Source organism: Sciurus vulgaris (genome assembly GCF_902686455.1).
Source record: "Sciurus vulgaris genome assembly, chromosome: 14".
Lineage (NCBI taxonomy): Eukaryota > Metazoa > Chordata > Mammalia > Rodentia > Sciuridae > Sciurus > Sciurus vulgaris.
Genome location: NC_136475.1, coordinates 20747358 through 20770419, shown reverse-complemented (window position 1 = coordinate 20770419; position 23062 = coordinate 20747358). Strand labels below are relative to the sequence as shown.

Sequence of the window (23062 nt, the reverse complement as noted above, 5' to 3'; positions counted from 1 at the left end):
AGTGTGCAGGAACCAGCCAGCAGGGGGAGGGTTTCCTCTGTGTAGCTCCCCAACAAGGAGATGGGGAGCAGCTACTGAGTTTGGATCCCCTCAAAATTCATGTGTAATCCTAACCACCAGTGCAATGCTGTGGGAAGTGATTAGGTTACGAGGGCAAGATCACATGACCAGGATTAGTGTCCTTCATAAAGAGACCCCATGGAGTCTGGTTGCCCCTGCCACCATGTGAAGACACAGCTAGAAGGCACCAACTAGGCCAGGAACAGGCCCCTCCCTGGACTTGGAGTCTGCCGATCTTGCATTTGCAGCCTTCAGAACTGTGGGCAATTGATTTCTGCTGGTTATAAGCCATCTAGTCAATGGTATTTTGTTATAACAGCTCTAAGGGACTAAGACAGGGGACATAAGGCTAATCACTTTAATTAGGAAGACTCTGTTCTCCTTTTAGGGATTCAGGATGGATTTGGGGAATAAGAAAGCAGAATCCTCTAAGGACCAGGGCTGAATGGGTGGGTCTCTGGGTATGAAGTCTGTGCCTGTGGAGAGGCGCGGGGAGCAGTCTTCTCCCCTGGCTCAGGTCCTACCAGTTCCTGGGTGAGTGTTATGGGCTGCATCCAGAGGAGTAAGGGATGTGAGCTTCAAGGGTTTCCATTGTCCCACAAGTTTCATGGTCACTCAGAGTCAGCCTCTTCACAATCACCTCTTGGAGGCTCATGGAGACCCTGAGAAATCTTCAGAATTTATTAGATCAGCAGCTCTAAGTCTTTGACATAGTATGCCCAGTTCAATCTGAAGGTCCAAATCGTTTGTGCATTAGACTTCACTGTATGAACTGTCTGAGGAGTCTGATGGTGTTTTACCAATATCTCACTTTGGGGTACCCAGTACCTTGACTCTGGATTACCCAGTACCTCACCTTTGGGTTACTCCACATGGGGCTACTTAGTACCTCACTATGGGTCCTACCATACTTGTTAAAGCCATCCACATACGTTATCTCATTAGGTCTTCATCTGAGTCCAGGCACTGCGCAACCGCCCTCGGTGTTCTCTGGTATTGGGGTGAGAATGCTCGATGTGCATGAGGCTGGCTTGAACAACTCGGGAGAGCTAGGCAGGAGGAGGACCGGCACTCTTCCACAGAGCTACATCCCCAGCTTCGGAGAGGAAGAAAGTTTCTCTCCCCCGGGGCCTGCTCTGGTCTTCACTTGCTAATAAGCTAATTTTTCTTCAATTTTATTTTGGTAAGAACACTTAGCATGAGCTCTAACAGCCCGACACATCTTTAAATGCACAATACAGCACTGCTGACCACAGGTACAAGGTGGCACAGCAGATCTGCAGATCTTATTCGTCTGTGGGCATCAAGTTTCAGTTAAGCAAAATGATTTAGTTCTAACAAGCTAAATTTTACCACAGGATTTTTATTTTCAAAGAAGATAGGATGTTAAAGATTTGGAGAGTAATTAGTTGCCCAAGATAATCAATGCCAACATTGCTGTGGGCACGGTGGGTCTGAGGACCCACTCTGTGTGGCATGAGAGACAGATGGCTTACATACTTGCTGTTGTCAACCTGTGTGATTTCACCCCCTGTGGATATTTAGCAATGTTGACATTTTCTGAGTTGACAGAGCAGCAGCATGCTGTTGGCATCTAGTAGGCAGAAATCCAGGGTGCTGCCCAATGTCCTACTATGCACAGGACATTCCCCCACACAAGAATGACGTGATCAGAATTGTGCCAAGGTTGAGAAGCCCTGGTTATGACAGGTGCCAGGCTCTGTTTTGCCCTCTTCTTTGGCTCTTTTATGGTACCGTTGCAGAAGCGGACGTTGCCTGGGTGGGCCTGTGTACCTGAGCTGCTTCTCAGCATCCTGTTTCTCTCCCAGCATTCCCTGAAGATCTGAGAAGCTGCAGGCAGAGTTCTGAAGAGCCCTTGGGAGACAGCAGGGCCAGCAGCCCTGCTGTGCATTTCTTTTGGGAGTGGGGAGGTGGGGGAGTGAGAGTCCACTTAACAAACAGGATGATCCAGCGCCGTGGAGATCTACAGACCACACGGAATGGTGTTGGTTTCGATTCTGGGATCTGGGTGGGGGTGCTGCCCTTTCTGCTGCTGTGCAGGGCAGGCTGGGGCTTTGGAATGCGGCTCAGCTATTTATTTAGCAAGTGAGTATCTGCCCTGCTATGGCCTGTGTGCAGACAGACTGGAACCTCAGTTTACCAGAGCCTCCTGGAGCTGCCCGCTGTTTCCCATGATGGCAGAGAAGGTGTGACACCTTGGAGAAAGGCAGTGGGAAGCTTCTAGGACGCCTGAGCCTGGCTGTTCTGAAGCGCAGATGGCCCACGAGCCTGTGGCCCCTGAGCCCAGTTGCTGTTCGGTACTCTCATCCCGTGGCCGCTCACAGGCCTCGTGCATCACTGTCACAAGTCCCAGAGGGACACATCCTACTTCTGATTGTGCCATTTTTCACAAGCAGCATAACACATGGATAGCCCCCGACCTCCAGAGCCCTGGAGCACGTGAGTAGCCTACCCTTGCAGCCTAAATGGCTCATGGAAACCCCATAGGGTTTTCCTTTCTCACCCAACCTGATACACAACTGTCACACTCATACCCTGTGCCCTTCCTTCTACCCTCGATAGTAGCCGCCAACAAACGTGTCATCCGCACCTCCCCAGAGAGCCCCAGTCCTGCCCAGCCTTGCCCTGCGAGGCAGAACTGCACATCAAATGGAAGCCCCAAACCACCCCAGACAAAGCGGAGGCATGAAGAGTCTCTGGCCCTGAAGTCCATGTCATACCCTCCCTGGTCTCCAGCCCTTAAGGGACAAGGGTGGTTTCTAGTGACTTTCTGCCTGTGAGGGACAGGTCACCTGAGGAGTAATGATAGCTCTGTGAAGGACTAAGGGTCAAAGACACCTCAGGAAAAGGACCTCCTAGAGCTACGGTGGTAGGTGTGTCCAGGAGCCTCAGGGGACCCTCAGTAGGCTGAGTTGGAGGAGCAGGTAGACCAGCGCTGGCAGCTGCAGCAGGACACAGGCTCAGCCCCTCCTCTGCCCACCTGGGAGCAAGTCCTCCTCCAGTCCTCCCAGAGACTTAGTCAGGTGTTAGGTGCTTTGGAAACCACCTCCGATACCCTGACTAGCATCTAGGAAGCTATTTCTCCTTCCTCTCCACTACTCTGTCCCCTTGCATGGCTCAGACCGTCTTTACAGTTGCCTTTTGCATTGTTTCAGTTATCTATGGTCTGAATTGCAGTCTGATAGTGTTACGTGGAAAATTCTAGAAATAAGCAATAGAGTATAATGCCATAATTTTTCTTTTTTACTACTAGTTGTTATTAATTTACTGTGCCTAATTTATAAACTGAACTTTATCATAGGTACACATGTATAGGAAGACAGTTAAATATAGGGTTGCTACTATCCGTGCATCCACATGACATCTTGGAAAGAATGCTTGTGTATAAGGGGGACTACTCCATCCCACGTGTTTGTGACTTTTACCTTCCTCCACAATGGACTGATTTGTCCTGTATCCAGGGCTAAGAGCTAACTTGGCTCACTGGGCATGGTGGCATGCACCTGTAATCCCAGCACCTTGGGTGGCCAAAGCAGGAGGATTGCAAGTTCAAGATCAGCCTCAGCAACTTAGTGAGACCCTATTTTCAAAATTATGTACAATTAAACAGAAAAAAGAAAAAAGGACTGGGGATGGAGCTTGGTGGTAAAGCATCCTGGGTTTGATCCCCAGTACAAAATCAATCAATCAATCATAGGGGTCCCAGCAATCTCTCTATTCTGAGCATGATGTCAACTTCCTTTTCATAATTTTTCATAATTTGTCCAGCTGCCCATGGCCAAGGGTAGGTCCCATTCAGGCAAGGCCCGGGGTCAGTTCCAATTTCTCAGAGGTATCCCGGCATGCATAAAGTAGCATACTGACCAGACCCTGGGGTTGCTTGTTTACCCAAGTATGGAGCTCCTTTCCCTTCTTTTCCTTTCCCTAGGAAAACTCAAGAGTGCATCAGAGTCCAGTTGGTTTAATACTGTTAAATGAGGGAGGATTAAAATGCTGAGTTTTCAGTTTTCTGCAAATTCTTCTGGACTCAGCATCTGAGAAGCAGGAGCAATGCCTGATACTGTCCTCTTGCCCCCTTGTCCCAACACCATTATCTTGTCACTAAGGTAGAAAAGACCCTGCTAACCCAGTAGGATTTATAGCATAAAATTAATTTCTTAAAATTGCTTCAAAGGAGATTAGGCTCAAAGGCAGGATGAATAGAGATAAGCAGCCCTGCTTGCTCAACAATGTGTCTGGGCTATGGGACAGCTTTGTCCCATCAGGATAACTTTGCTTCATGTTTCGATCACCAATAGGCCTCTGGCTTGTTTTCTGTAGAACAAATACAATGCCTCTGTAAATTATTAGATTAAATGAAATGCATTCAAATGCAGTCTTGTAAAATCTGGCATCCTTCTGAAAGATGACTGGAATGGAACCAGAGAGACTGAACACATTCTTATTTAGTCAGGTGTGCCTGAATATTTCTTAAAAATGAAACAGATGGATGGAAATCACTTCCTCCAACCAGAAAGGCAGCAGCAGGTCGGTTCAGTTACATACGGGAGAAGCAGCAGGCCCCATGCATGGGGCCAGGATTTCTGAAATAAATCGAAGCTATTATTTCCATTAGCACTTTTTGCCGGTGCATGACATGCCAGGCACTGCCAGGCGGCCCTGCCAGCTCTGTGGGATCCATTGGATTTTCTTCCTGCCTTTGTCTGGTTCTCAAGGCAAACTGCTTCCAGGAAACACACAACCTAGGGACCACGTCCAAGATGCAGGTGAGGAAAAACTCAGGGGAGCCACCAACCAGGGTCCTCTCCTGCTACCACCCACTGAGACAGCCCAGTCCCTGGCCAGGCAGCACCTTCCTGAATAATTGCCCTGCTTTGTTCTTTTCTCCTTGTCCCAATGCAACTTCTCTAAGGATTCACCACCATGGAGCCACATGCAGTTATTATCGAATTAAAATGAGGGTAAGAACTGGAAAGCCACTGAGAAGTCAGAATCCAAGTGTGCAGGGCTCTACAGGTCCATACATTCTGGGGCCTGCCTGCTTTTCCCTGAGTCACTAATGTAATCCTGAGAGCAAGTGGCATACTTCTCAGACCAAATTACATGGACTGCTGTCCACACAGCTCCAGCCTTCTGCAGAGTGATCCAATGTCTACTTGCCCTGCGGCTGAATAAATAGTCTTAGCAAAGGAGAAGCGGGGGAAAGTTTAACAAGATGTGCTCTGTGCAAGAGCAGGATGACTTATCCTTGAACTTTGCAATAACTTATCTCCCGTGACTAAACGCTTGGGACCATTTTCTACTGAGGACATGATGTGAAGGCTGAGATGGCGAGAGGGGAGTGAAGAAGGGTCTTGGACCCCATCCCAGTGTATGTCCTGGTAACAGGTGCGGCAGCCCTCTTACCCACAAAGCACAGCAGCTCCTGACCCCGTGTGGGCTGTCCCATTATGATGATTTTTGTCACTGACTCTGCCTTAGGCAACAAGTGATTTCTGATCAGCCAGGAGGAATGAAATGTCGGTACCCTTTGCCTGTTGAACTTTCTACTCAGAATGAAGATCTCCGCAAAGGGTCTAAGATGCAGCCTACAGAGCCGGGTGCCATGGCTCAGGCCTCTTGATTATGGTCATCTCTGCTACAGAACTGCACCCCTTCATGACCTCTGCTCCCCTAGCACAGGCCATACTAGGAGAGGTCACAGGTGACTTCGCCCCTTCACCTGACTGCCCAGGCATCGATCATCAGGGGCTCCACCTCTGGGTTTCCATAACTAACGTCGTACGTGACTCTGAGCTGTTCCACAGAGCTTGGTGAAACTGCTTGTCCTCTTCCAGCCTAACTTGTCTCAGCCAGGGCTTACTAAAGTAGGCACTATGTGAATATTAAGTAATGGGTAACAAAACAAATGAGTGGGGCCTGGACCTCACCCTGGGATATGTCCTGAAAGCTTTCTCCCAGGACATATGTGGAGGGCAACTGCACTAAAGACGGTGGTATCTCCCCAGATTTGCAATAGGGAAAGAGTGAATTCTGGAAACCAAGAGAGGGGTCCTTCAGGGACTTCTTATGATCCAGCAAAACTCTGGAAGAGCTGATCTTACATATGGAGTGTGAGTGGGTGACCGACAGCAAGCACTTGAGTTCATACATCCTCAGCACTGCAGACTTTGCAGATTTGCTTTCCAGCCCTAATTTTCTTATCAAGGATATAAGTCATTCTAAAGTCTGGTCATTCTAAGGGTCCCTGGGCCCTTAGATGAGAGGTGTTCTCAGTCTATTGGACATGGCCCTACTACCATTGAGGGGACAGGAGACATCTTCATAGTTGAGAATAAGGACCTGCCTTCCCTAACCATAACAGCTCTGTGCTTGTCCGTGGCTAGGACAGGCTCAGCTTGTGACCCAAACACACAATTCTTTCCATTACTGTGGCCAACCCTGAGCAACTCCATGCAGCAGGATAATAATGCACATCTGCCATAGGTTCTTTTTGTAGCTTGCACATCCTGGAACATGCTTCAAAACCATTACTGTCTAGGCACAGACCCTTCACAGAAGCATGATCAAGATTCCCTGTGGTTGTGGTGACCATGCCTGGCCCCCGACTTCATACCTGAGCTTCTGGAGGAATCTGGACTTACTTTCCAGGGCAAAGTTGGTTTTCTGGCTTTTCTTCATGAGATCTGGGAGTTCTTTTGTCTGTTAAAAACATACTGGTCAAGCTTTTCAGCATTTGCAGAGAATGCCAGCCTTATTACTATTTGCTTATTTGGATCTCATGTATATCTCTTTAACCAGAAGCACATAAAACTTCATTATGATGTAACTCTGAGCCACGTGGGCCCAACTGAGCCAGGTATCCACACGGGATCAATGAACTGGGAGATTTGTGAGCGAATGTGATGTGTGTCATTTCTGGGCTGAAACATTTATCTTCTTGGGAGAAACCCTCCAGGGGTCCCTTTGTATCTGCCATGGCAGCCCTCAGTGGTGCTGGTGGCAGATCTTTGAGCCTGCATCCTGGGAGGAGAAGTGTGGATTAGCCACTCTGGCTAAATGGCATAAGAGGTGTGTTTGCATGAAAAATGAAACAGTGTTTTAAGATTCTCATATGCAAGTCAGACTCAATAATGGTCCAACCAGGAAGGGAAGCAGTGGAGTAGGATTAAATTAAAGTAGAGGTACTATTTCAAATATTGATTTGAAATAAATATTTGAATCATGCTCAGTCTTCTAGCTCTAAAACTTGCATATTCACAGAAGTATGCTACATTCTTTTTTTTTTTTTTTAAAGAAGTAAAGTGCTGTCTTAACTACTTTTGATACCTTGACTAGTTTTGACATAGGCATTGCCCCCGAACAGCCACACAATCACTGTGACATGCTTTCCCTCCACCACCAACCTTTGCTCAAGCATCTCCCTACCCCCAGGAAATCACTGAGTTGTTATACGTTAGTTCATATTTTCCAAAATTTTATCAATGGAAACATCCAATATGTAATCCTTTTTTTTTAGTCTGGCTTTCTTAATGATTTTATGCTTCTTCTCTATCTTTGTATGTATCAGCACCTCAGTTCTTTTTATTGCTGAGTAGTGTTCCACTGTATGGACAGACCACGTTTTGTTTTCATTCGTCAGTCAATTAACAGGCTGTTTCGAGTTTGGAGTTGTCACAAATAAAACTGCTGTGGTCACTTTCTTATGTGCCAGTCTTTGTATAGGCATATGTTTTTATTTCTTTGGGGCAAATAGGAGTGGAAGGCTGAGTCACTGGTGACTGGTATGTTTAACTTCTTAAAAACTACTAACCGACTTTCCTAAGTGGTTGCATTATTTTACATTTCTATCATCAGTGGATTTGAGTCCTTAGTCTCATCCTTTAATTACTCAATAAAGTCTTTGTTTTTTTTTTTTTTTTCTTTTTCAGTGCTGGGGATTAAACCCAGAACCTCATGCATGTGAAATGAGCACTCTACCACTGAGCTACATCCTCACCCCCAAAAAAGTCCTTTGAAAAAATGTCTTGGGAGGATGACTTCTAATATCAGAAGGATTATTTTTAGAAGGGGAAATGCATTGTAAGATGGCAGAATTCACAGGAATAGATCAATTCTTCCTGATGTGTATGTGTGTATGTGAGTCCACGTGTTTACATGTGTATGGGCATAGACAGCTGAAAGCATGATGTATGCATGTGTACATGGAGATCTACTTTACATGCATGTACATTTTCATGTATGTGTGTATTCCTGTGTTTGTGTGCATGGGTATAATTTTGCATGTATGTGTATGTGCATTTATACACATTGTATGCTTATATGCATATGAATATGTGTATATGTGTGCACTCTGTAGATTTGGAGTCAACAATAAGATAAGCCTTCTAACAATATTCAGTCCAGTTATATAATCAACTCCTTAGGGAGTGAGCTGCCTGCCTCTGGAGGTACTTTAACAGACCCTGAATGATCCCTTTAGAAATCATGCAGCTAGGACTACTGGGTTGGTGGAGTCCAGTGGTTCTGCTCATGCAGATAACATTGCTCCTTTCAGTATTGAGCCCCGTAAATAGCAGCCCTTGTGATAAGAGGGCCTCTGTGTCTTCCAGTGACCTCTAGCTGGGTGCAGCTTGTACCGGTAATTTTTTTTTTAAAGAACACCCTAAATGTACATTCCCTGCCGTGTCTACATCGCCTTTGGCTTTCAGAGCCTTAAAGCCCAGCTCAGGAAATCACAGAGTTCTAGAAGGGAGAAAAGTCATTCATGCTGAGAAATGGGCAGCTCCTCGCATCTCTCAGTGTTGTCAGGGGCATCTTTCCCAATGATCCTGGTATTTTCCTAATATCCATATTGGGAGCTTTGCTCTCTATGGTGTCAACTGGTGTAAGTAGCTTCATTTCAGTGGAAGCAAATGTGAACACTCGCTTCTGCAAGTCTTGGGGTAATGATGGGTTCCTCCACCATTGCTTCCAAAGTAGCTATTGTTTCCAAGTCATACAATAATCAGAAATTTAAAATGTTCATACTTTCTTCCATCCCAGGAGGGACCCGAGGATACACCTTTCACCGTGACTGTAAATAATAAATGTGTGGGGAGAGCCCTGGCATTGGTGGAGAGCGCTGTGATTGCTTTTCCCTGTAGACCAACCTTTACAGTGGAACCTGTGGCCACTGGGTTGAGAAACCTGTGAGTAATTGGATCCCAGGGTGATAGGGGTGAAGTGGTGGCACTAAATTGCCAAACACAAAGTGGGCATGGTTACTATAATAGATAGCAGTCAGTGCAGCAATCAAATCGGAAAGGTCTGACTAGTGCAGACCTGAGCATTTGGCTAGTTGATTGTGGTGTTCACAGAAAAGGAACAGATGGGCGGTCCACTGAATTCACCTGATCAATGTGAGCAGAAGAGTTCTAGGTCTAGTGAGCAGAAGTCTTAACTGAATAAAAAAAAAAGAGTCACAAGCCCCTTTATTCTCAGACTTGAGTTTATATACCCAGGTTCCCTAAGAGAAATGGGAGACAGATTTCCTTGAGAAAGAACCTTAGGAACAACGCCAAAATTTTATACTGTTAATCTTTCCTCCAGCCTTCCCTAAGAGGATCTACGTTACCAGGGAAATGTGCACTGGGAAAAAGAACATAACCAGACTTTTCTGGGACAGCTGGACACTGGCTCTGAGCTGACACTCCTCCAGGCAACCTCAAACATCACTGTGGCCCAGCAGTCAGGGCAGGGCCTCATGAAGGCCAGGAGATAATGGAGCTTTAGCTCAGGTCCTCCTTGCAATGGGGCCAGTGTGTGTTCTAATGTCTTCTGTGTTCTTTCCATAGCTGTGGCAGGCACAATTGTCACAGACATACTCAGCAGCTGGCGGAATCTCCATATTGGTCCCCTGACCTAGGAAATGAGGGCTGTGTGGAAAAGGCCAAGGGTCAGCCATCAGAACTACCTTTACCCGGAAAAACTGTACACCAAAAGCCATTCCGCATTCCTGGAGGAACAGTGTCACCCTCAAGGACTTGAAGGATCCGAGGGTGGTGGATCTCACCATATATACTTATTGATTTGCCAATTTGGCCTGTGTATAAAGCAAATGGATTTGGAAAATGACAGAGGATTACAGTAAGCTTAGCCAAGTGGTGAGTATAACTGCAGCTGCTGCACCAGATGTGGCTTCTTTGCTTAAGGAAATTAATATGCCACATCCTCTGGTATCTGGTGTGCAGCAGTCAGTCTGGAAAATGCTTTTCTGTGTGTTAGTAAAGACCACCAGAACCAGTTTATTGTCAGCTGGTAAAGCCAGAAATGTACCTGCACCATCCTAAAATTTGGGGTCTTCTAGAATCAGGGTCAGTAGAGGAATCCTCCAGTTTTGTATCATAATCTAGTTCAGTTTCTTGATCTCCTTTCCCTTTCCTGTAATGTCACACCAGTCTAGCACACTGATAATACTGTGCTGGTTTGACCTTGTGGGCATGAAGCAGCAATCACTTTAGACTCATTGGTAAGACACTTTGTGTTTTAGAGGGTAGGAAAATCTGACTCAAATTCCGTAGTTTTCAGTCTCACAGTTTTTAGGGGTCTGGTGGTATAGGCCATGGAGCTACTCCCTCCCAAAATGAAGGATAAATTGTTACACCTGGCCACTCCTATGCCTTCAGGCCTCGTTGAGTTTTGGAGGTAGCACATCCCTCACCTGGGTGTGTTATTCCAACCTCTTTACTACTGAGCCCCCCAAAACACTAGTTTGAATTGGGGCCCAGAACAGGAGAAGGCTCTGCTCAGATTCAGGCTCCTGTGCAGTCTGCTCTGCCACTCAGCCCATGTAGTCCAGCCGATCCAATGGTGCTTAAAGTGTCACCACAGACGGAGATGCTGTCTGGAGCTGCTGGCGCCTCCTTCTGTGTGAATTACAGCGCAGGCCCTTAGGATTGCAGAGTAAAGCCCAGCCATTCCTCTTCCTACAACTACTCTGCTTTTGAGAAACAGTTTGGGCTTGCTACTGGGCATTAAAAGACACTGAATGCTTAGCTGTGGGTCACCAAGTGACCATAGTCTGGCAGCTGCTGATCATGATCTGGTGTCACCCTAAGCCATAAAGCTGGATGCATAGTGCAGCAAGTCATCCTCAAATGGAACTGTTATACCTGAGCTCAGGTCCAGGCAGGTTCAGAAATGCCATGTTCCCCCTCCTGTCACACAGCCTTCCTCCTCCCAGCCTGTACCTGTGGCCTCAGGGGATGTTCCCCATGATCAGATGACAAGGGGAGGGAACACTCAGGCCGGTTTAGAGATCCACAGGCACCACTCAGAAGTGGACAGCTACAATGCTGCAGCCACTCTCTGGGACATCCCTGAAGGACAGTGTGGAGGGAAATTCTCCAGAGGCAGAACTTTCAGCAGTGCACCTGGCTGTGCACTTTTATTGGAAGGAGAAATGGCCACCTGTGTGCTTATATAATGATTCGTGGGCTATAGCCAACGTCTTGGCTGGATGATCAGGGACTTGGAAATAACACATTTGGGAAGTTGGTGACAAGGAAATTTGGAAAAAGATATGTGGCGAGCCCTCTCTAGAAAAAGAAACATAATGATATTTGCATCCATGCAAATGTTCACCGAAAGGCGACTTCAGCCAAACAAGGATTTTAACAATCAAGCAGACAGAATGACCTGTTCTGTGGATACCAGTCAGTCTCTGTCCCCAGTCAACTCCTTGGGCTCATGAACCAAATGGCCACGGTGGCAGAAATGGAGGTTATCTACAAGCTCAGCACCATGGATGATGGCCAGGCTCTGGCTATGGCCATTGCTGAGTGCCCAGTCTCCCAGCAGCAGGGACCAACACTGAGCCCCCAGTAAGGCACGGTTCTCCAGGGAGATCAGGCAACAACCTAGTGGCAGATTGATTACACGGGGCCGGTCACGTCCTCATGGAAAGGGTGGCTTTGGCCACTGGAATAATTTGCCTTCCTTGCAAGGAGTGTTTCTGCCCAAACTGCCATCTGGGGACTAGCAGAGTGCCTTACCCACGGTCTGAGTGCTTCACACCACATTGCTCTGACCAAGGGATCCACCTCACAGTTAAAGATGTGCGAGAACGGGCCCAAGTTCATGGAATTCACTGGTCTTGCAATGCTCCTCATTTTCTGAAGCAGCTGGCTTAATAGAGAGTGGCATGGTTCTGTAGAGACTCAGTTACAGTGCCAGCTAGGTGACAATACCTTACGAAGCTGGGAGGAGAGTCTTCAGGAGGCTGCACATGCTCAGCCTCAGCATCGGACACGCCACAGCCAGGACTTGTGGACCTAGGAATCGTGGGTGGGAATGGGAGCAGCCCCACCCACAATTACCCCTAGTGACCCAGGAGCAGAGCTCCCTTCGTGTTCCCACAGCGTATGCTCTGCTAGCGCTTTTAGCTCCAGCGGGAGGACGGCGTCCACCGGAGGCATGACTGCTGAACTGGAAGTTCCCTGTGCCTCTGTGTCACAGGCACAGAAGATAATCACTGTGCTGGCTAGGACCACTGATCCTGGTACTACTAGTACTATTCTCCTAGACTAGATTTGCCATGAAAGTATTCTGCAGATGTAATTAAAACTTAAACAGAATGACATTAAGTAAAGAAGAGAACTTCAAACATGTACCTTGATAATGTGGTGGGCCTTGGCCAATCAGTTGAAAGCTTTAGGAAAACTCAGATTTCCTGGAAAGAAAGAAATTCTGCCTCAAGACTAGAGCATCAAGTACTGCTTGAGTTTCCAGTCTGCTGGCCTGCCCCACAGATTTTGGACCTGCTGACCTTTGATCATTTGAACCAATTCCTTCCAATAGATAAGTTATCTGTATCTGTCTGTTCGTCCATCCATCCATCCATCCATCCAACAATCTCCTATTAGGTTCTCTGGAGATACAAACCAGTAATTACTTTTTATAATATTTCCATGGGTAGAAAAATACATCATCTACATTTTAATATTAAGCAATCAAGCCTTAGGTATTTATAAGGTGATATTAAAGTGAATAAGAGAGCAAATGAGCAGAAGGCAGGCTGTGCAGTTCAGAGATCCACCCACTACTGCTAGTCTTTTTAAATTGTTTTTTTAGTTGTCAATGGATCTTTTATCTAACTTATTTATTTACATGGGGTGCTGAGGATCAAACACAGGCCCTCACACATGCCAGGCAAGTGCTCTACCACTGAGCCACAACTCCAGCCCCCACATTACTGCTAGTCTTATGAAAAGATCCTTAAGCAATAACATTTTTATTAAGTTGACTCGTTAGCCCATCTGAAATACGACTAGAGTGAATCCTCTGAAAAGATTAATGAGCTTCATTCTTCTACCACACGCAATTACATCTCCTAGTTTGTTGAGATGTGTCCTGGAAGAAATTACTAAGCATATAACATATCAGGCAAATAAAAGTTAAGTCTGGCCAACAGTGACTTCAGCCTCCAGGGAAATGATGGTAAAGTTGTCTCATCCCTTTGAAGTGACAGAGCCGTCCCCGTCCACTGCCTGGGTGTGTGAACAAAACACAATGAAACCACAACCAACACAACCGTGACCCTACTGCCGTCTTTCTGTGCTTCCTCTGCATTTCCGGGAGTTACATGATTAAGGTGAGGAGCACCCACCAGTTCTTCTGATGTCCAGCAATGTCCCACCACACTGACACTGTCTGCTTCGGGTGTGTCAGGTTGTAGGTCTGTAAGCACTACCTTCTCCTGTGTTTTATGAGGCTCATATATGTCTTTCTTTTGAACTGATGCCATCAGCTGAGTTTTTCTGGGCAAGGAAGACTGGAAAAAAATATCCCATGTCTTTATATGCAATGTCAGGATAGGCCCCTGAAAAGGAAGCAGGCAAGACAGTCGACTTTTGAAGGACAGAAAGCATACTTGATGTGGGAATCAGCGTGCCCAGGGGCTCCTGGCCTCTCCCAGGTCTGTGTCCCACGTCTCCAGCCATGCTTTCCAGGAGGGCTGAGCCATGTGGCATTACAGCACAAAACCACTCTACAACCCCGCCTTGGGAGGAGAGTGACAGGAACCCCAGGGCTATGATGTGTGACTCACATGATTTCCATTTCTAGAGTCTATTACTATTAAAAGATGAATTTTGTTTTAAAACATTGCAGTTGAAACTGCACTTCTGACTAAAATAGCTTTCTTTTGGTTTCCTCCATTGTCAGGCATGAACTGAAACTTGAAGAATCTTGTGCTAGCAGGGCACGGTGGGGCATGCCTCTAATCCCAGCTACTCAGGAGGCTAAGGCAGGAGGATCACAAGTTCACAGTCAACCTGGGCAACTTAGTGAGAGCCTGTCTCAAAATAAAATAAAAACCAGAGGGGTGTGGCTATAGCTCAGTGGGGAGTGCTTGCCTAGCAGTGTGAGGCCCTGGGTTTAATCCCTAGTAACACACACACACACACACACACACACACACACGCTTTTCTATCCAGATTCCCATGGTGGAAACAGGAAAAATGAACCAAGAAATGGTAACAAATCGGTTGCATCGACCAATTAGGATTCATTTCTGAGTAGCCTAACATCTCAGTTTGGTGACGACAGGCATATTTTCTTCTAGAATTGCAAAATCAACTCTCCTTTTGATCTTCAATGAAAGTCTCCGGGAAGAAGTCCTACTCTGTATCTATCCCATAATACCTGTGGGATCCTCAATCGATTCTCAAGTTCTTAATTTCTTACATTTTCATCCTAAGTACTCTACTATGCTGTCATAAAATTAGCTAATTCATTCTTCCCCCCCAAACTCAGGATGGTAGGTGCTGCCACCCCGTTTCACATATCAGGAAACTGAGGCGCAGGGAGGAGAAGGGATTCAAAGTCACATGGCTGGTAAACAGGAGTTCCAATTCGTACCAGGACCACCCCAGGTCCACCCTCTATGTTAATTAATCTCTCTGCCTTCTTTCTCCAAAGCTAATCTCCACTCATTGTTGAATAACAAGTTCCTGCTGCCCTCCAAGTCCTGTCCATTTCCTGAGTGCTCAGTGACATGAATCCCTGGGCACCCAGAAGTGAAGGTGGCTGGCAGAAGCTGAGGGCAGGGAGTGGCAAAGGGGCCTATTTCTCTGCCCAGTGATTTACTAGCAGTGTGACCTCCGACAGGCCACCTTCCTTGTTGGACTCCATGTCCATAATCAGACTCTGGAAGGGTCACAAGCATTCACAATCAACCTGAGGTCCAGAGAAGCACTGATCAAGTCCTGGGCCAGTGCGGAGGCCAGAGTCTCTATGGGGGAACCTCAGGGAGGGCCCAGCCTCACGTGCCTGAGAGAGACACACAGAAGTCTCCATCCATCCCGGACCTCCACGTTGACCAGGCCAGGCCACCACCCTGCTCTACTCACGTTCTGCCCTAGGATGGGAGACCCACGGCTGGGAGAAAGAAGTGACTGTCCTGTCACAGAAGTGATCCAAGGAAAGCTTTCCCTGTGTGACAACTGGCACTCATGCTTTCCAGATGGGCTCATTTTTAGCCTGGAAGTTACTCACCAGTGCACGCTGGCTGTCCTCATCTCTCAGCAGGCAGCCGGCCTATGGCGGAGGGAGGAGCAGCTCTGAAGTCGCCAGGACTCCTGCCCAGCCAGGTGGTCAACAGCCGTGCTGGGGATGACAGAGCTGCCAGCGCGCATGTGCCAGGGTGGACGTGGGCTTCCCCAGTCCACAGCTGACCAACTGCCAGACTCCTTAGTGACTCAGCCCCAGGGTTTCTAACAGCCCCATGGTCCTAGGAGCCCAGGGATGCCTCAGGTATCATCCTGCTGTGGCCAAAGCAGCATGTGACAAGCGATGGGTCTCCATATGTTTGGGTCTGACCCACAAGCCAGCCAAGGACAAGTCCTCCCCCAAGATCAGAGTGAGGACTCTTCCAGAGGTAAAATCCAGTTCTGGAGGTCAGACCTGCCTGGATTTTAGTGTCTTCGAGTCAACAGTCCCAGCAGGAAACCTGCTGTCCTGGCTGGGCTATGTTCATGCCACCAGGGAGAAGGCAGGAGCGCAGACGTGGCTTCAAAACTGGAAACACCTTGGCAGCTGCTGAGAGGTCAAGGGCAGCAGCCCCCTTCCCAGGCTGCACTGGGAAAGAGTAAAGGTGAGATCCCACAGGTGAAGGCCTGCTTATTGCGGGAAGCCCCCAACTTGAGAGAAAATAAATCTGCAAGCCAGCAGTTGTTCAGCACAGTGAAAATTGCCCGGTTGTTCAAAAAAGCATCATCCTCAAGGCTGGTTCAGATTGGACATGCCTGAGCTTTTCTTTAAAATATAATCATAATCCTATATAATATGTGCCTTTTAGCAAAAACTGTCACGTATCACAGATACATGTGAGACATATATTTCACAGACATATATCAGCGGGTGGGGCATAGGCAATAAAGAACAAGTTCATCTGCAGACCCCTTTCCCACAGCTGCTGGCTAGGCCTCACTGCTGTTGCTATGATCACACTGCTCAGATCAAACTTGTTTCCCAAGGTCTTAGTTACATTGGTCATGTCATCCACGTGGACTTGATCAAGGGCTTCACTGAAACATGGGTTCCGGATACAGTTGCGTGTGATGTGGAACTGAAGGCTGACACCTCCGGTCCATCCCCCATCTCCAGGGCCCCCCAGCCAGCCTCAGCTTACTGCTAGCCACTACCCTGGATGGCTCACTGTGGGACTCCCAGACAAGCCAGACACTCCGGGGGCCCTGGCCTCATATGGACTGGGAAGGCTACCAAGTCAGCACACTGAAGCTGAGATGGCCATACAGAGCGGAGGGGGGACCAGAGTGCTCATGCCAGCTCTACTGCCAATGCTCTTTGACACCTGGCTTATCTTTCACCACCTCTGAATCTCAGGAGCATCATGGAAAATCAGAAGTGAAATGAAAAGATACTTAGAGGCTCTTTCCAGTTCTGATATTCTATCATTCTGTAAAACTGTAACTTGTTACAGTTATAATTATTGTATCCATAAGCAATAAGCAAAAAGTTAAAGTTAATTTTCTCTGGCCCATAAAAATTCTTTTTTTTTTTTTTTTTTTTTGCAGTGCTGGGGATTGAACCCAGGGCCTTGTGCTTGTAAGGCAAGCACTCTACCAACTGAGTTATCTCCCCAGCCCTCTGGCCCATAAAATAAAAAAAATCCCCATAAGCCATGGAAGCAAACTTATGGCCACCAGGCTTTCCAGCTCTCTTTAGCCCACAGAGATCACCAGATGCTGGCTCTGAGCAAGGCACTCTTTCAGGGCTATGGACCAATGGTTTTGTGACTTCTTTTGAAATCAGTTTTATATCAAGGTGCACACGTGACAGCATCAGCAATGGTCTCCCCAGCACACTGGCACTGTGTGGCACTGTGTGACCCATTCTGGCCTATTGCATTCTATCTATCCTATCCAATAGAAATGAAAACACTGGGCTAAATCTACTAGACTGGGATTTTTTTTTTTTTTTTTTTTTTAGTCAGGGTCTCACTGAGTTGCTTAGGGTCTCACTAAATTGCTGAGGCTGGCTTTGCACTTGCAATCTTCCTGCCTCAGCCTCCCAAGCTGCTGGGATTACAGGTTTGTTTCACTAAGCCTGGCTAGACTGGGCATTTTTGAGTTGGTGGTTTGAAGACGGCTGCTGTAGAGGTCACCAGAAAGGGTAAGTGCCTCATGGGAATACTGATACCAAGGAGACAGTTAAATAAAAGTGAGTTGCAGCGTTCTCTTAGAATGGGGCATAGCTGCTGTAAGAGGAAGAATAAAGATAGCCAAGGGTTCTGATCAGAGGAGGAAAGGCACCTACTCATGGCCTCGGAACCGGCCTTAAATCCCATCCTCCTGCCCAACTCCAGATAGAACAAAGTGCTGAGCGATGGTGGGTAAGAGGCCCTTCGGGAGACGCCTTGCTCCTGTCACCTACCATGGGATCCTCACCTTGGGCTACATCCTCTGACCTCTGTCCCTCAGTAGGAAGGGCCTCCCACTTGTCCCCTGGAAAGTCTTCCCTGTCCCCCAATGACCATGCTTCGTGGTGGCCCTATATCCCCTGTTCTTAGGCCTGCAGCCCTCTGCAGTTGGCTGTTTACCAGGTAGCTGAACAGTTACCTGACTGGGCTCTGCTGTCCTTCAGGCCAGGGCTGAACTACTATCACTGTGGGTCCCAGTGCCCCGTGCCCTGCCTGGCTCATGTACCTCCCTGCAATAAACAGATGAATGTGTGAAGGACCAATGAGTCAGGGACCTCTAACTGGGAGGCCTGACTGTGGCCCCATGAGAGCCATGTGCACCCTTCTCTTCAGGTGACTTTCCCCTAGAGATCCCCTGAGAGATGATCAGTCCATATTATCTGGTACTGATGTGTCTGTGAGGTCTCAAAACCAGAAAACTGTCACAATGAACACAATAGGTGGTATCTGGTGGTTGGTTGTTTCAAGCACAAAATTAACTTTTGAAGTGTAAAAGGGTATCTTATAGCCTGCAGAGCTTCTTAAAAGTCTCACCAGATTTGGGTCCCACTCTGTGATCTGCGGATACTACACATTATTCCATAAGTTCTATCAAGACCCTTCTTTAAAGGCACCCAAGACCTTTAATGGGAGACCACCAACGGTCTCTGCTGCAACTTCTGAAGACCAAGGCCTCCTCGCCCAGGTCTCCACACTCTGGGGTCTTCCCCATGCCCTGGAGTGCCTCCAACCTCTCCAATCTGGAGACTTAAAAGAATCCAGACAGCCCTGAGGTACCCTACACTCAACAGTGACTTCAGAGGTCCAGTCCAGATTGGCAGCTTCAAAGATGTCTCTCTGAGGTCACCCAGGACCACCCTAAGCAGACGCATCTCTAAGTAGAACAGACTCCTGGCCAACCGAAATGAACCTAGATGCTGGCAGAATCCCTTAGTGCTGTCCAAAGCTCTAAACAAATGCTGGGTCAGAACTGTCTCCATCCCAGCCAAATTGTTAGTCCACTCTTCACCTTGGCACAGTTGCCTAAGGAGGTGTTCCAGGCTTGGTCTTCAGTGGGTAGCAGGGTCCCCAGTGTCCTGTGCACTGCTGGGGGAAGCAAGCAGCTCTCTAGTAAGGAGAAGCTGGTGGCCCAGCCACCGGGCAGCCCATCAGGGAATGATGTGGTAGAACAGCATGGAGAGGTTCCTGCACATGCTGGTAGATGTTCATGAGTCAAAGGAGAGCTCTGGATCTGGGCTGAGACCACAGAGAGAATTGCCATGCTGACAGCACTTACGTCGTCTTGGAGGACTCCATAACACATGGGCCCAAGCGGAGCTGACTACAGGGCTGCCTGAAGTAGGGCTGAAAGGTCAGTCCCCGGGGGGTATAACAGCAGAGTCCCAGCCTCGAAGCACCAACCTCCAGAGACCTCCACCATAGCAACGAACACCACCCAGCACAGAGCTGTATCTGAGGTCTTGCTTCTGCACACTCAGGGATGCCAGAGCATAATCTGACATGCTTCTAGAAGACTACCCACTTTCCTACCCCTGGTGTCCCAGGGCCCCATCAATCATGGGTTTTTCTCACACACGTGCTCAGAAGTGCCTGGATAGAACTTCAGCAGGGCTTGGAATGGTGCTATGAAACCACACTGGCGCTGAGGTTTGGTCTCAATGAACAGCAGACCTGGGAGCTCACTGTCTTTTCCTGAAGAAAGTCTATCAAGAGAAACGGCCTGGAGAACTGCCAAATGCTTTCAAAGTCCTTTCATCATAGTTTGGTAAGTGCAAGTCTAAGATGGGCCACCAAGAAAGATGTGAAGCCGACCAGTGTGTGCCCAAAGTCTGTTTGGCTGTAGCCATGGGAGGACAGGGGCCCCCTTCCAGTCATGCCTGGCCCAGAGCCGGGCTCCTCGCCTGCCTGCACCACCGGTGCTGATCGCACTGGTTCATTTGCTCCTGAGTAAGCAAGAGAATTGAAACCATCACCGTCTCAGCTCTTTGGCTACAAATGGCAACAGTGGATTATTTTGTGCCTTGCTGTAAAACAGAAAAAATTCACCTGGGAATACAGAGGGGACGAGCACTAACAGGCGGTCTTGCAGACCAGTGTTGTTCCCAGTGTTGCGTGAGAGGGGAGAAAGGAAAGCACACCTCACTTCGGGAGGACATGCATTTCTCTCCTGGGGTTTGCTGAGACTCTGAGCCTGGGCTCACCCAGCCTCGCAGCTCAGGCTCAGCTGGGACACTCTGTAGCCTGCTCCCCATGTTGTCCAGAGCAATGCCCTAGGCATTTCTGCCACCAGAGGCGGCTTGGGGACTGCCAGAGGAGGAGGGTGCTCCAAAACATGCAGGCCTGCCCAGGGGCCTCACCTAGAGGGACACTTTGGGTGTCCCCTGGACTCACCTGCTCCTTGCTGAAGTAGGAGGAGGGTTAGCAGAAGGCAGAGTGAGAGCAGAATACTTGCCAGGCATCGCCAGGCATGTTGGCAGTGGCCCTGGCCGGCTTTCATTAGCCATGCACTTCAGAGGGCACCTGTGGTGAACATGTGGCCTGTGCGGATTCTACAAGCCTGACCCTGTGCCACAGAAGCCCACTCAGGAACGGCCATACCGAAGCCGGCCCTGCCTGTTTCATGAATGAGAGGGAATTTTGAGGCCAAGAACTAGAAATATTTACAGAACTCTTATGACCCTTGTCATTCTGAGACTGTTCCCAGTCCCCTGTTTTTCTCTCAGCAGCTCGGAAGTCCAGGAGATCACTTCTTTGGGAAACTGTCCAAAGAGAGGGCATGACTGCACCCCGCTCTACCTCCCGGGACACCCAGCTGCATTTCAGCACAAGGGCTGCCAAGGAGGAAGGGCAGGCACTGATCTTCAAACAGACACGGGCACAAAACATGGAGCTGCAATCCACTTCATGCTGGGTGCCTGTTAGTCTCAAGTAGGCGTGAGCTTTGCCAGTGCAACCTCAGTGGCCATGACTAGGCCTCTTCCAGGCCAGTCAGCCTGGGAGGGACCACAGTTCAGGACAGATAAGATGGGAGGTGCTGAGGCCCAAATGCCCACTCAGAGGCCTGTGGAGAGTGGTGTGGGCCATGCCTGCAGTCTGCCCAGGCTCCTGCTGAGGTTCCGAGAGGCAGTGTCCCTGAGCAGGCGAGGGGCACTGCCTCACCTCTAACACACCACCTAATGTCCTGCGTGCACACGCGGACCCTGGCCACCACGCCCTCACTCAAAGACTGCTCTTATATGGAACGGCTTTAAGAGAATGTGGGAAAATCAAGACAGAATGAACGGTCGTTCACTAATCGAGAATAAACAGAGTTCCCTGCCAAGAGCTGGACCTGCTGCCCAAAGCAGCCGCAGCAGGTGGGCTCTGAGCACTGCAGAGCTGCTCACTGGGTCTCACACAGACTCTCGAAGACTTACCACAGGAAAAAAAAGAGTGAAGGATCTCATCAGGCGTTTTTTATGTAGATTATTTGTTGAAATAAAAATGTTTTGAGAACCTGTGTTTTATAGAATATGCTATCAAAATGAATTCCACCTTTTAATTTAATTTTCAAATTAATTTTGCTTTTCAAAAGCATGGCTACTAGAAACATTTTAAATTTGATTTGTGGCTTGTATTGTATTTCTGCTGGACAGCGCTGATTTAGAAATGTGGATGTAATCCTGGCTAGTCCAAGGTCTAGCTGGCTGGCCACAAAGTCCATTGGATTCAGATTTTCTTTTATGAAATCAGTCCAGTTTCCTTCACAGCTAAAAGAATAGCTGAAAATTCTGTCCCCGTTGCCATCCTCTTGTCTTTCTCATTTCCCCTTAGGAAACAGGCCTGTCCCATATGGTTGAACAGGTTGTGGGCTGCACAAGAATGACGGGCGGTGGGGGGGTGATATTCACACTACATACGTGCGGATTTATATATTTATTACTATATTATCCCAGTGCATGAAAATAAGTATCTCATTCTAACAAAATGGGTACATTACAATGATTTTTTAACAGAAGAAACTAAGGAATGAATGATGGTGAGGAGGAAGACATCATTTTCTGATTTGCATGAAAACTACAGAGAGCTCATGTTGACCCTGCCAGAACGCTTGATTCCTCTCCAGCCAACTGCTTTCCTGGTATGGCCACCCTCTGTCACATGCCTGGTGGTGTATCTATGGGCAAGAACTTGGTGCACACAGTCAAGCCTCAATTGTCCAAAATGCCATTGGCATCTGGTGGACCAGGGCCCAGGTTGACTCAAGACAGACCACTTACCTTTTCATTTTTCTTGTCGTCTGGTTTGCATCCTGTGTTGGTGGGGCTGGATGTGGACAGGCCACCCATGGACCCTCCTCCAGCCTCCCCGTTGAGGTTGGCGGCGCTCACGTTGGGAGGAGTGATGGCCGACGCTGCGGACGTGAGGGGGATGGCCGGCCGAGGGCACATCTGCATCGGGGGCTGCTGGCTGTGCTGTGGGGACGCCACTGAGCGAGGCCTGAGGCTGGTGGCGGGCAGGCGGGATGGAGAGCTCTGAGTGCGCAGGGGTGACACGGTGGCAGTGGGTCGGTCCTGGGCCTGGGCGGAAGGGTGGGCAGCTGGAGCATGAGGTTGGAGAGACAGTGATTGAAAGGTCAGTGTGCAGCCCGCTGTGCAATCGCAATACACCCTCAGGCTTGACCTCCGAGGGCTCTGAAGTCCTCCCAGACCTGGCCACCAGCACAAATCTCTCGCTCACAGAAGGAGAAACAGGCTGAGCAACCCCGAAATGCATTTCCATTTTTCTAAAGCGAGTGGTCAGAGGCCTCTGCTACTGCTCAAAACAGTCCTTTCCTCGGGAAGGTCAGTATCACCTTTCCAAGGCTGCTGTGCACAGGGCACATTCCCAGTTTTTGTGAAGTGTTCTGTAGCTGTCTGTTTTCCATCACTGTAGCAAAACACCTGAGGCTGGGCTTATTTAGTTTCAAGTGTTCAAGGGCATGGCACCTACTGTATCAGCGTGGCTCTGGTGAGCACC

General features: G+C 48.3%; 1 protein-coding gene across 4 annotated transcripts in view; it reads right to left on the bottom strand.

The window, feature by feature from the left end:
* The window catches only part of SH3RF3 (SH3 domain containing ring finger 3), a 387937-nt gene that overhangs the window by 23424 nt on the left and 341451 nt on the right, over nucleotides 1-23062 (bottom strand). For all 4 annotated transcript variants that reach the window (XR_013759283.1, XM_079111162.1, XM_079111164.1 and 1 more), the window contains exon 8: nucleotides 22324-22643. Coding sequence is in view for 3 of the 4 variants with exons in the window: in XM_079111162.1 (XP_078967288.1) it covers nucleotides 22324-22643 (320 nt within the window). In the remaining variant the exon portion in view is untranslated. The remainder of the gene's footprint in view (nucleotides 1-22323; nucleotides 22644-23062) is intronic.